This window comes from Capricornis sumatraensis, chromosome 15 (assembly GCF_032405125.1).
Source record: "Capricornis sumatraensis isolate serow.1 chromosome 15, serow.2, whole genome shotgun sequence".
NCBI lineage: Eukaryota > Metazoa > Chordata > Mammalia > Artiodactyla > Bovidae > Capricornis > Capricornis sumatraensis.
Genome location: NC_091083.1, coordinates 49,929,518 through 49,943,959, shown reverse-complemented (window position 1 = coordinate 49,943,959; position 14,442 = coordinate 49,929,518). Strand labels below are relative to the sequence as shown.

General features: G+C 38.3%; 1 protein-coding gene across 5 annotated transcripts in view; it reads left to right on the top strand.

The window, feature by feature from the left end:
* The window catches only part of ZMYND11 (zinc finger MYND-type containing 11), a 73,984-nt gene that overhangs the window by 21,095 nt on the left and 38,447 nt on the right, over nt 1-14,442 (top strand). For all 5 annotated transcript variants that reach the window (XM_068987341.1, XM_068987343.1, XM_068987342.1 and 2 more), the window contains exon 3: nt 12,159-12,318. In XM_068987341.1, the coding sequence (XP_068843442.1) occupies nt 12,159-12,318 (160 nt within the window). The remainder of the gene's footprint in view (nt 1-12,158; nt 12,319-14,442) is intronic.

Sequence of the window (14,442 nt, the reverse complement as noted above, 5' to 3'; positions counted from 1 at the left end):
CTTCTATATTTGTAATTTTCAGCTTGGGCAGTTGTGAATAAAACTGCTATATAGTTTTGTTTTTTTTTCATATTTTCTTTCTTTATGACTTACACTTATGACATTTTTTGCTACATACTGACTCGTGTGCCTTCTAGTTTGGACTTGTTCTGAAGTGAATTTTTTCATTTACTTCTCATGTTTACATCATTTCTGAGTTTTCTAATTTTGACATATCTTTCCTGTATCTTATATACTTTTCTTAATGTCTTTTCATGTGCTTAAATAGTAGTTATAGTCTCATCTGTGTTGTGGGCACGTGTCTTGGGCATGCTTCCACTTTAGGGATGTTCTGCTCCTTTAGCCATAGTCCTGTCATGTGAAATCACTTTTCCTGAACTTGTGTCAAGGGAAGGTGGTTGCAAACAGTTTTTGGAGGTATGGTTCTAAAGCATCTTCTGTGATTTTTATGAAGTGTTAAAAATAATGCTTCACATTTACCATGATCTCCTGCTTCTGTACCTTTTACCAGAACCACAATTTCTTTTGTGCCCATTGTCCTTAGGTTGGAGATCTTGTATGACCAGACTTCAGTAGGGTTTGATACTTTTATTGCTAGCAGTTTCTTTACACTGTAGAGTTCTGTACTAAAAGGGAGCTTTGGCTGATTAATTGTGAGTGTTCACAGGTTTCTCTGCTCTAGCCCCATAAGAACTTTACCATGAGCTCATGAATTACCATCAGTTACCTGCGAATGGAGGTGTGTAAACCCTGTCCAATGTGAACTGCTGTTCTCGATTTGGCCCACTTTGCTCTCCAGTGACTGCTTGTTAGCTGTTTTATCCTCCTGTTCTCAGTGCTGTGTCATGTCCCTCTGCCTCCTCCTGCACAGGTGTCAGTACCAGCTGCAGTTGCAGCTTTTGGAAGCTTGTCCAGAGCTACTGGACTTTGGGATTCATGAGAATTCTCGTCACTTGTTTATATTTTCCAAGGGTTGGGTGTCAACTTGTTTTTTGCTAATGCTTCTTGTGACTTTGTTGAGGAGTTGGGAGACATTAAAACCATGTTACTTCTTGCCATCTTCCCAGCTCACAGCATCGAGTCATTTTTCTGAAAAGAAAAATAATTGCTAAACGCACTGGGTGTTTTCTGAAGGCCTAAAGCAGAGCTGAAAGCAATAAAAATTCCTTCTAGCAGAGGCAGATTCAAGGAGCATTTTTCATGTTTGTATATGACACTAGAACGTACAGAATCTACAGCAGTATCATCTTCAAAATAAAATACTACATTCGTGTTGAAATTTGAAAAGAAATTTTATGAGTAGAAGTTTCAGATCCTCAAAGTTAATTGAACAAATAGGGACTAATAACAACTTCTATAACAAAGTAGGATTTTTTTATGTTGCAAATGTTTCTTCTTGTCATCTGATGATGTCTAACTTCAGGGTTCGTGGCAGTAGCCTTTTGTTAGTTGTCAGTACACCTCCCTTGGAAAGCGTCCTGAGTCTTTTTAATACTACCTTTTACTTTCTTTTTTTCTAATTGCTAGTTTTCTATTCAGATGAGAAGAAAAGGTACTCTAAATTACAGAGCCACTGTTGAAATTTATGTGCTTCCCTGATAGCTCAGTTGGTAAAGAATCTGCCTGCAATACAGGAGACCCTGGTTTGATTCCTGGGTTGGAAAGATTCACTGGAGAAGGGATAGGCTACCCACTCCACTATTTTTGGGCCTCTCTTGTGGCTCAGCTGGTAAAGAATCTACCTGCAAGACCTGAATTCAATCCCTGGGCTGGGAGGATCCCCTGGAGAAAGGAAGGGCTACCCACTCCAGTAATCTGGCCTGAAGAATTCCATGCACTGTATAGACCATGGGGTCGCAAAAAGCCAGGCACAACTGAGTGACTATTACTTTCACTTTTCACTTTATTGAATATTTCAAGTATTTAAAAAATATCACTAAGAGAAACTTCTTTGAAAATTTCTGTTATTTGGGGATGGAAGTTTTTGTGTTTCTTCGTTTGTTTTAATTTAAAAAAATTATTTGTTTTGGTTGCACTGGATCTTTGCTCCTTTGAGGGCTTTTCAGTAGTTGTGGAGAGCAGAGGCTACTCTCTGTGGTACCTGGCCTTCCTGCTGCAGTATCTTCTCTTGTTGTAAAACATGGACTCTCGAGCTTACAGACTTCAGTACCTGTGGTTCCTGGGCTCTATAGTGCAGGCTCAGTAGTTGTGGCACACAGGCTTAGTTGCTTGATGGCATGTGGGATCTTCCTGGATGAGGAATTGAACCCGTGTCTCTTCCATTAGGAGGTAGATTCTTTACCACTGAACCACCAGGGAGTCCTGGGGATGGAAAGTATTTTTACAGAATGAATCAAATCTGAAATCAAAATACATGTATAGGGTGAAGTTTGATTGTTTAATAGTTAACTTGTGCCTCTGATTTAAAAGCTCATGTTTATAAATATGATTTAATAATGGTATAAACTTCCATACGTGTTCTTACTTGAAAAGTAAATAAGCACAAATAAATTTTGGCCTCTCCATAAAAACACTTTATGTTTTTAGAAGATGAAAGATGTTTTGTGATGTTTAATCATAAGATGAAAACAAATGAGTTGTTTATCTTAAAAAAGAATTACATGAGTCAGTTTAGATGAACATAAGCATAGGCAAGAGTAGCTATAATGCTAAATTATAAGTAGTACATATGAATTCATCAGTTTTATGAAATTTGGCTAGGTGTCATGAAATTAAAGCTGTGAAATATTTGATTGCAGCACTTATATAAAACAATTGTTTATAAAATATTTTTGTGTTTGTACTACTCATGATGTTTTTAGCCCTTGTTTTACAGTTTTTAAATAAATAAGCAAAGAGATAAAGAAGCATATGACACCAAAACCAGTAACAGAAATGAAATTTAAACTTTGAATCCCTAAGATTTCCAATATGATTCATAATCATTGCCTTGTTATTTTTTAAAATGTCTCCTATATTTTAATATCCAATAAAAATAAGTTACATGTCATTTTTTCCTCTTTAATCCAAATTATTCATATCAAATTTGGATGATTATAATACAACATTAGACTTTCATAAGTATTCTAAGTAATAGTTATAAAGACATTTTTGAAAGAAGTATGGGTTTTATTATAGTCTCTGCCAGTATTATTGACTAACATTATTTGTATCATTGGGAGAGATCAAATTATTTTTTGTTGTCTTGGAAAAAGCAGTTGAAATTTCGTTTCCTTTCTGTCTTGAGCAACTTTGATTTTGTGTTTCTAGAGGTGACCACATTTGTGACTAACATGATTATTAGGCTGACATTGGATTGGTTGACTTAGTCCCATTCAAGTTAATGTTTCAGGTTAGGGCGTCAATTAATTACGTGTATTGCTTACTTTAGGGTCAAACCCCAGTTAGAAAATGTGACCTCTGACCTCTTGTGACATGTTTGGCATTGAAATTTGAGTTCTCCTGGAGTTCTTGTCACTACAGACAGAAATAAATCCAGACTGTAAGTCTTCTTCATGTGTAGGTTGCCTTTGAAGTTGCAACTAGGTACCCATTAATTAATTATTTATTTACTATAGTTCAGTTTTATGAAACCCATGATTTCTAGAAACTATTTGTCTTATCCCTGTCAATTTCTATTCCCTCAGTAGACTTATTGTAGGATAGGAAAGTGGCCATTGCTGAAGTTATGATAAAGTTAATTTTAAAAAACAGTTAATGTTATGTTCTATATGTACTCCCAAGAATTCTTCAGTCTTGTAACTACATTCTCATTTCAATCTGTGTTGATTTACTCTTTCTTACATACCGTCTTGTGGTAGCAGGTTGACAGGTACAGTTTACCACTGTTACCGTTGTTACTTTATATAACAGCCTTACAGAAGAGTTGCTGGTTCTGAAGAGCCATGGCCATAGTCCTACGGTGAGTCTTGTCCAGCGGGCCACATTCTTGGGGCGCGCACTTTGGCTGGGATTGCTGTCCACTTGCTTTCATATGTTTTGTGTTTCTCTGTGGTTCTATGATGGAATCATACACGCCAGGCACAGAAAAGTACCATTAAAGAGTAAAAGAATATGGGGAGGGAGGTGGTGGGGGTTGGGATGGGGGGACACATGTATACTTGTGGCTGATTCATGTAAATGTATGGCAAAACCACCTCAATATTATAAAGTAATTAGCCTCTAATTAAAAAATAATAAAAGAGTAGTACCAAATAATGGAAAAGGTATCCAAGACAGAATGCACCTCTGCCCCATGTGAGTGGAATGTTTAATTAATAGTATGACAGGCCTTTCCTGGGAGAGATTGAAGGCAAAAGGAGAAGGGGACAGCAGAGGATGAGATGGTTAGATAGCATCATTGACTCAATGGACATGAATTCTGAGCAAACTCCAGGAGATAGTTAAGGGCAGGGGAGCCTGGCCTCTTGTAGTCCATGGGGTCAAAGAGGAGTTGGACATGACTTAGGGACTGAACAACAATGACAGGCCTTAATTGAAGGGGGAGGAGGTAGTGCTGGGTCACTGAGAGAGAATCTAGAAGGCCTTAGGAATATATGGGATTAATTGAGCCTTGCAAGTTGAGTGGGACTTGGTGAGGCAGAGAGGGGAGTCGAAACAGAGGGACTGTAGAGTCTTAGGGAATGAAAAGTCCAAAAGGCCAAACTAGGAAGACCCCTAATGCCAGCACTGAGATTTTTGTCCTGTGGCTAGAGGGGATGAGAAATGTGTTTGGAGTACCCTAGACTGGGTAGATTGAATGGTCCTGTAAAATGTCTGTCATCTTTACCTGGCCTGGTTTTTAACCTGTGTAATTTCCTACCTGTGCAGTGGCAGCTGGTTCCTAATTGGGTTTCTGGCGGCCTCCTGGTCTTGCTGGTCTGTTTCTTCTTTCCATCGCTGGTGTCAGAGATGTTTTTCAAAAACACCATCTTATCAGATGTTCCACAATTGAAAGTCTTCTGTTGCCCATGCTTTCCCAGTCCTTGTGCAGGGTATCAGTACCTGACCTTCCTCATCTGCATCACCTCCCGCTGCTTCCCGCTTAGATCGGCCTGTATTCCTGGGCTCTGGAGGATCTGTTATGTTCTGTGCTCTCCCGGGTTAGACTTCTGGTTCAAGGTGGTAGAGTAGAAGGATGTGCACTCATCTCCTCCTGCGAGAGCACCAAAATCACAACTAGCTATTGAACAACCGTCAACAGGAGGACACTGGAACCTGGATGCTTCCCAGCCTGGGCACCTGACAAAGGGACTGGGAATCCCAATCTGACCTTGAAGCCCAGCAGGATGTGATTACAAGACTTCCACAGGACTGGGGGTAACAGAGACTCCAGACTTGGAGGGCACAAAAAAGACCTATGTGCACCAAGACTCATGAGGAAAGGAGCAGTGAATCTACAGGAAACTGAACCAAAACTGCTAGTGTTGGAGGGTCTCCTGTGGAGGTGTGGGTCTGCAGGGGCTGACTGCAGGACTGGGGAACTGGCAGCAGCTGTCTGGGAAGGTCCCCTTTGGTATAAACACTCCTAACTTGACCATGCAGCCTGTAGGGCTGGGTTGCCTCAGACCAAAAAACTACCCAGAAGGGAGTGCAGCACCACCTATCAGCAGATAATTGGATTAAAGCTTTATGAGCAAGGCCCTGCCTACCAGTTCAGTTCAATCACTCAGTTGTATCCGACTCTTTGTGACCCCGTGGACTGCAGCACACCAGGCTTCCCTGTCAATCTCAAACTCAGGTCCATTGAGTTGGTAATGCCATCCAACCATCTCATCGTCTGTCGTCCCCTTCTCCTCCCACCTTCAATCTTTTCCAGCATCATGGTCTTTTCCAGAGAGTCAGTTCTTCCCATCAGATGGCCAAAGTATTGGAGTTTCAGCATCAGTCCTTCCAATGAATATTCAGGGCTGATTTCCTTTAGGATTGACTGGTTTGATCTCCTTGCAGTCCAAGGGAATCTCAAGAGTCTTCTCCAACACCATAGTTCAAAAGCATCAATTCTTCAGCGCTCAGCTTTCTTTATAGCCCACCAGAGCAAGACCCATTTTTTCCTGTCACCAGGGATTTTTTCCCATCACCCATTTTTTCCCATCAGGAAGCTTACACAAGCCTCTTAGCCTCCTCCATCAGTGGACAGACAGAAGAAGCAAGAACCACAATCCCACAGCAACTAAAAACCAAATTACAGAAAGTTAATCATCGTGAAAGAGCAGACAGTTAGGTCCCAGATGAAGGGACAAAATAAAACCCCAGAAAAACAACTAAATGAAATGGAGATAGGCAACCTTCCAGAAAAAGAATTCAGAATAATGATAGTGAAGATGATCCAGGATCTCTGGAAAAGAATGGAGGCGAAGATTGAGAAGATGCAAGAAGTGTTTACCAAAGACCTATAAGAACTAAAGAACAAACAAGCAGATGAATAATATACTGGAATGAATTCATAACAGGATAACTGAGGTAGAAGAAGGGATAAATGACCTGAGGCCAGAATGGTGGGAATCACTGCTGCAGGACAGAATATAGAAAAAAGAATGAAAAGAGATGAAAACAGCCTAAGAGACCTCTGGGACAGCATTAAACACAGGAACATTTGCATTATAGGGGTCCTAGAAGGAGAAGAGAGAGAAAGGACCTGAGAAAATATTTGAAGAGATAATAGCGGAAAACTTCCCTAACATGGGAAGGAAGTAATCAACCAAGTCCAGGAAGCAGAGTCCCAGAAAGAACAAAGCCAAGGGGGAACACACTGAGACACATGGAAATCAAGCTGACAGAAATTAAAGGCAGAGATAAAATAGTAAAAGCAACAAAGGAAAAGCGACACATAACGCACTGAAGGAACGCCTGTCAGGCTGTCAGGTGATTTCTCCACAGAAACTCTACAAGCCCGAAGGGAATGGCATGACATATTTCAAGTGATGAAAGGGAAAAACCTACAACCAAGAAGACTCTACCCAGCAAGACTCTCCTTCAGATTTGATAGAGAACTCAAAAACTTTTCAGACAGCAGAAGTTAAAAGAATTCGGCAGCACCAAAACAGGTTTTCAACAAATGCTAAAGGAACTTCTCTAGGCAGAAAACAAGATAAGGAAAAACCCTACCTATAGAAAATAAACCCAAAACAATTAAGAAAATGGTAATAGTTTCATACATATCAATAATTACCTTAAATGGATTAAATGCACCAACCAAAAGACAAAGACTGGCTAAACAGATGAAAGCATGTGCACATATGCAGTTCCACTGACCACATCAGTCTGCTTGACCCCATAAATTATACATAATTATTTCATAGTTAGGTTAATCATGTTCCCATTATGGGTTGCAATTAAAATTATCTTATTTTTGTTTATTCATTGTGAAAATTGATAAACATCTTTTACTGTTGTGATTATGTAACTATTATTAATTTAATACCATAGTATCATGATTTGTCAGCAGAAAAATTATAGAAATCTGTATCACTGAAACTACCACTTAATAGAAAAACCTGTAATCACTTTTAAAAATCCAGATGCATATCAGAATTACCTTGGAATTTTTTGAAAAATACGAATGCCCAGGTACTGCTTTTATTTTTGCCAGAGCTCCAGATATGTCTTATGAGCAGCCATATTTAAAAACAGCTGGACTATTTGAGGATCTTTTACTTTTATCCAGTTTGTTTCACTTTTTCTATGTCATATTCAGTGCTTCCGTTTCATTTAGTTTATGTTTTCCAATTTCTCCATCTCTTTTTTTTATGTTCTTTCCTAAGCCTTTATCAGTGTAGTAGAGCTTTTGTATACATATGTATAAATAATGTGCATAATAGATATATTTTAGAAAACATACGAATTTTTGCCTAACTAAAAATGTATGACATTTTGATTCCACTTCTATTCATACTGTTTGACAGTATGAATTTTAAATATATTTGTGTAGGATATGATTAATACAAATTAGTCATATATAAATCTATTTAAATTATTAATGACACCATTCAAGATGCTCCTCTTCTCATTTTTTCTGCACTTGATAAAATATTTTCAGAGTAATGTTAATATATCTCACTATGATTATATATTTTTTCTTTTCTCTTCTATTTCTCCTGAATTTTGCTTTTCTTTTTATCTTTGTTTCTTTGTTAAGGTGCCTAATGGTTTATGATGTCTCTCTTCTTTGTGAATGGTACCTTTTATCATAAAAAATAATCATCTTTGTTTCATATTTTAAAAAAGACCTTGTTAAGGATGTAGAAAAAGTTATAATTATTCAGTTTTTCAAAGTTCATCAGGAAAAATTATATTACTTACAATTGTAATGGTATTTACTCTCCTGTAATCTAAATTACATCTTTTTGGGTGTTAGTTCTAAAAGGTCTTGTAGGTTTTCATAGAACCGTTCAACTTCAGCTTCTTCAGCGTTACTGGTTGGGGCATATGCTTGGATTACCGAGATAATTGAATGGTTTGCCTTGGAAACGAACAGAGATCATTCTGTCGTTTTTGAGATTGCATCCAAGTACTGTATTTCACACTCTTTTGTTGACTATGATGGCTACTCCATTTCTTCTAAGGGATTTCTGCCCACAGTAGTAGATACAATGGTCATCTGAGTTAAATTCACCCATTCCAGTCCGTCTTAGTTCGCTGATTCCTAGAATGTCGACATTCACTCTTGCCATCTCCTGTTTGACCACTTCCAATTTGCCTTGATTCATGGACCTAACATTCGAGTTTCCTATGCAATATTGCTCTTTACAGCATCAGACCTTGCTTCTATCACCAGTCACATCCACAGCTGGGTATTGTTTTTGCTTTGGCTCCATCCCTTCATTCTTTCTGGAGTTATTTCTCCACTGATCTCCAGTAGCATATTGGGGACTTACTGACCTGGGGAGTTCCCCTTTCAGTATCCTATCATTTTGCCTTTTCATACTGTTCATGGGGTTCTCAAGGCAAGAATACTGAAGTGGTTTGCCATTCTGCCAGAATAGCATATTCTAGATAGATATGCTAGATAGCATATTAAACCTAGACAGCATATTAAAAAGCAGAGACATTACTTTGCCAACAGAGGTCCATCTAGTCAGGGCTATGGTTTTTCCAGTGGTCATGTATGGATGTGAGAGTTGGACTATAAAGAAAGCTGAGTGCAGAAGATTTGATGCTTTTGAACTGTGGTGTTGGAGAAGACTCTTGAGAGTCCTTGGACTGCAAGGAGATCCAATCAGTCCATCCTAAAGGAGATCAGTCCTGGGTGTTCAATAGAAGGACTGATGCTGAAGCTGAAACTCCAATACTTTGGCCACCTCATGGGAACAGTTGACTCATTGGAAAAGACCCTGATGCTGGGAGGGATTGGGGGCGGGAGGAGAAGGGGACGACCGAGGGTGAGATGGCTTGATGGCGTCACCAACTCGATGGACATGAGTTTGAGTAAACTCCGGGAGTTGTTGATGGACAGGGAGGCCTGGCGTGCTGCGATTCATGGGGTTGCAAAGAGACATGACTGAGCGACTGAACTGAACTGAATCTAAATTACAGCAATGGTTTTCATGGATCTTTGCCAACTGACGTTAAAATCATCATGGATAAGTAAAGGACAGAAGACTAAGATGAGTTTGGAAAGAAAGAAAGGAACCTGCCCCAAACTGGCAAGTTCATGCAGGAGAAAGGAGCAGTCATACATTTGGAGGGGTGGTAAATGGTGGCTACTTTTTTTATATAGTCTTCAGCCAGTAGGTACGTGAACAAAATCAAAAGGGAGTACTGTTGAAAAAGAAAGTACTCCTCACACCCCTTTTGGGTGAACCCCTGTTCTCAGAAGTAGCCTCTTTTGACAGTTCCTGGAATATACCCCTAAAACTCGTATACAGAGATAATCATTTAATGTTTTTGAGAAATTGTGCCTATACCATGATTTCTTTTCAAAGATCCATTCTCTTAGCTACTTTCAAATATGCCGTATAGTATCGTTAACCATAGTCACCATGATATCCACTATATCTCCATGAGCTAATTATCTAATAACTGAAAGTTTGTAACTTTTGACCGTTGTCACGCATCTTGCCCACTCCCTCCCTGCCCTCCATGGCTGGCAGTCACCAGTCTGTTCTCTGTAGCTAATGAGTGTTTTTTTGGTTTGTTTCGTATATCAGTGAGGTCATATGGTATTTGTCTTTCCCTGTCTGACTTATTTCATGTAGCATAATGCCTTCAAGATCCGTCTATGTTGTCACAAAAGGCAAGGGTTTTTTTATGGCTGTGTAATATTCTAGTATATATATCTGTATCTCACATTTTCTTTATTCATCTGTCCATGAGCAGTTAGGTTGTTTCTGTATCTTGTCTATTGTAAATATCTGGGCTGTTGTACATACTGCTTCAGGGAACATGGAAGTGCAGATGTGTTTTCATTTTCTTCAGATAAATACCCAGAAATATATCATATGGTAGTTCTATTATAAATTTTTTGAGGAACCTCCGTGTTCTTTTCCATAGTGGCTAAGCCAGTTTATATTCCTGCTGACACTGTACACATGCTCCTTTTTCTCTGCATCCTCACTAACACTTGCTGTCTCTGGTCTTTTTGGTGATGGCCATTCTGGCGTGTGTGAAGCGACGTTTCGTTGTGAGTTTTGGTTTGCATCTCCCTGATGATTAGTGAGCTTGAGCATCTTTTCATGTGCCTGTTGATTGTGTGTATGTCTTCTTTGAAGAGTGTCTATTCAGGTCCTCTGCCGGGTTTCTGGTTGGGTTGATTATTTCTGTTGGTGTTTTTATATATCAAAAGCTATTTGTGCCTCTACTGCGTCATTTGCCACCCTTAGCTGGTAGGCGGCAGAGCTAACGCATCAGCCTGTGGGCCACTCCGCCTTGTCTCCTCCTGCCCTCGTTTGTTATGGCATTGGGGCTGTTGCTCCCATGTCACTTCCTTTTTATCTCTCAGTTAACTGCATTGGCAGAGAAAATAGAAAATAACTCTTTACAGCTACCTAACGCCTAAACAAAAAACAGTTCTCTTCCACAAGCTGTAGACACAGAGGCCCTGCATTCCCTCTGCCACGATTTACTCCTTGCTTGAAATTCATCTCCTGAGTTTTGAAGCTTCTTCAGTGATGAGATCTTGCTTTTTTTTGTGGTTGTGCTGAGCAACCCTGGACCTTCAGGGAAGTCCTGAGTTTGCACCTTTTGAAAATCATTTGTTTTGACTACTCTGATAGATACTTAAATGACAGGGTAACTGGATACAGAATCCTTCTGTTGTACTCTTAATTCCTTGTATATCCTGGGGCACTCAGCCCTGTCTTGCAGCACAGGATGTTTTTCTGGAGAGACTGAGGCCAGCCTGATTTGTCTCCCAGTATGTTGTTGTGTCTAGATATCCTAGTTTACCAGTAGAGGGTATTGGAGTTTGATTGGAGAGGAATGGAAAATGGCACAAATTCAGTTGTGGCTGTAATGTTTTATTTCCTTGAAAAATAAAATGATATGAAGCAAATATGCCATAATGTTAACCTGAGTTTAGTACAATTGCTGAGTGCAAGAGAATCTATAAACACCATTCTCTGTGGTGCAGGGTGTGTTTGGAACAAAATTTTTTAATAAATATGCCATGTAACTATAAATCAGGAAGAGCTTGTATGCTTTAGTGATTCAGTTCAAAATATATTTAATTGAAGATCACATTTTTGCCTTATTGATCATAGCATGCATTCTTGTTTTCTTTATATGTTGACAATCAGCTGTGTACTTTCTGTATTTTCTTTGGTGTCATTTCCTAAGTTTTGAGTAAAAGTATTTTATATTCCAACATCCTGAAGATGATAAAATTCTAGAGTGAGAATCTGCAGAGTGGAGGTTAGTGGCAGTTGCCACAGAGGCTCGAACTAAATGGGATGTTTGACTATAAAATCTGTTAAAAGATTTATTTATGCTGGTTTGGGAGTATTTTGAACAAATGTTCCTCTAAATAGGCAAAATAGATTTAAGGTTTAAAATATTATGATAATTGAAAGAGTTCAGTATTAAGGACCGACTGACTTCTTTCTTTTCTTTCTGTAGGGCTCTCATAAGTATGTCACAATAAAGAAAAATATTTTCTTATTTTTATTCATTTTCATTTTTCAGTACTAAGAGATTTAAACTTTGTTTTCCTCTGTATTCAGGTACATGTCTCGAGTCCACGGTATGCATCCAAAGGAGACCACTCGTCAGCTGAGCTTGGCTGTGAAAGATGGTCTCATTGTGGAGACGCTGACAGTGGGCTGCAAAGGCTCCAAAGCTGGTATCGAACAGGAAGGATATTGGTTACCAGGCGACGAAATTGTAAGTTTTTTATTTTATAAATCTGGAATGTTATTTATGTATACCCCATAGAGATTGTTTTCAGAAGTTCAGTAATATTTCACAGTAAGGACCGACATTGGTAGGATGGCTCTTTTCCTTCCTGATTGGGAGAAAACTTACCTGTGCAGGGAGTCTGCTTCTCCTGTCTGGGTTGCCTTGAATCTGAAAAATAAAAGAAAGCCCTTTGAATGTACACACAATTAATGGTATTCCTACGCGTTTTCTTCAGTAAATATTAGTAAAAAGAAAAAAAAGTTTCAGTGAGGATAATGTTGATGCCGTCCAAACAGACTGAAAGGGATGTATACTTCCCTACTCGGGGTCACATACAGAAGTACCTTTTTTAAATGTAAAGATTGGTTTCATGTGTAATATGTCTGTCTGTCTTCCTTATTTGCTCTTATTTTTTCTAATACTTTAATCAAAAGTCTGTTTTTGGAACAGAAAGATTTAAAATAGGATAAACATTAATTGTTCTAAAATGAATAGATTTGATAATTAGATATATTGAGAGTGCTTTATCATAAATTCTCTAAACCCTAGAATTATAAAAATGACACAGTATCTTAAAATTGGTTCGTTTCCCCAGAACATTGTCTTCCCCTTCATGACTCCAGGCAATTGAGCCAACACAGACACTCGCTTGTCAAGTCTGAGAGCAATAAACTAACAGTACAGTTTTCTGTGAGAGACTATTAGCTTTAACACTGTTTTTTGTCAATTTAATAAGTGCTTTTAAAGTTTCAGGAAAGAAAATTCACGTTTTTCACAAATAGTAAATATGGAATAAAAAATGTTTAATTTCTCTGGTATCATTTGATTTGTGCACTAGAAATATTCTTGAAAACTTAAGTGAAAAAGTCTATATTAGAATAATTCTTCAGTTGCCATCCTTGGTGGTTTAGTTTCTAACTTGTGTCCGAGTCTTGTGACCCCATGGACTATAGTCCACCAGGCTCCTCTGACCATGGGTGGAATTTCCCAGGCAAATACACTGGAGTGGGTTGCTATTTCCTTCTCCAGGGGATCTTCCCGACCCAGGGATTGAATCTATGTCTCCTGCATTGCAGGCAGTCTCTTTACCAACTGAATCACCAGGGAAGCGCTTTACAGAAAATTAAAGTTTTTGCCTATAAAGAAACTCTGGGTGCCAAGCTATAATAATGATAACGTCAAGCGATATAAATCTATCTATAGCAGACATTTAAAGGAGGGCCACTGATAATTGGTAGCTTATATATTCAAAATGATCCAGATAATATATTCAAAATGATCCAGATAATATGAAATTTTAATCCACAACCACTTAGAAACATAAAGATTTACTATAGAAGGCTATATGGATAATTTCTGAGATGTCTATAGCAGCTGGCCAGTAGTAAAAGCAACTTAATCCATGAGATTTTGGTTTGTGGATCATATGTACAGTTTTTTCATAAAAGTGATTTATTTCTCCTGTTTAGATTTGTGCTTTTTCATATGCTTTTTTCCCCTATTCAAGTTGAAGTTTTTTGTTCAGTGTAATTCAGCAAGCAGTTAATGAGTTATACATGACCAACCACATTAGGTTCTGTATTCTAGTTTTAAGTGTACATGTCCTCACTGCATATGTTTTTATAGCATCTCCCTTTTCTTTTTTCTAGTATACATGTATGATTTAAGTACAACTGAGTATAAACATTGTACCTAGTTTATGAAATAGTGAAATAAAAAGAGGTTAAGGTTTCAATCCTGTCTCAGATATTGTTTCTAGTTGTGTGAGGGAGTTTCTAACCTCTGATACTCATTCCTCAGCTGTAATATGAGCACGTTAATATTGCTTTCATTTGGTTGTTTTGAGGATTAAATGAGATTATCTATAGAAAGCATTTAACTATGCACTCAAAGAAAGTTTTTGACCAGTGAATAAATAAGTTTAAAATAAGAAATGCCTTTTGTGTAGCAAAAGCACACACATTTCTTACTAAACAGCAAGCAAAAATTCTCATCATGAATTTTTTTTACTTTAAACCTGTAACTCCAAACACAAGTTTTGTAATGAGATTTTCCTTTAGGATGCTGGATCTGTATTTAAGGTGCAGCTATAAAATGATGAGGCTGATT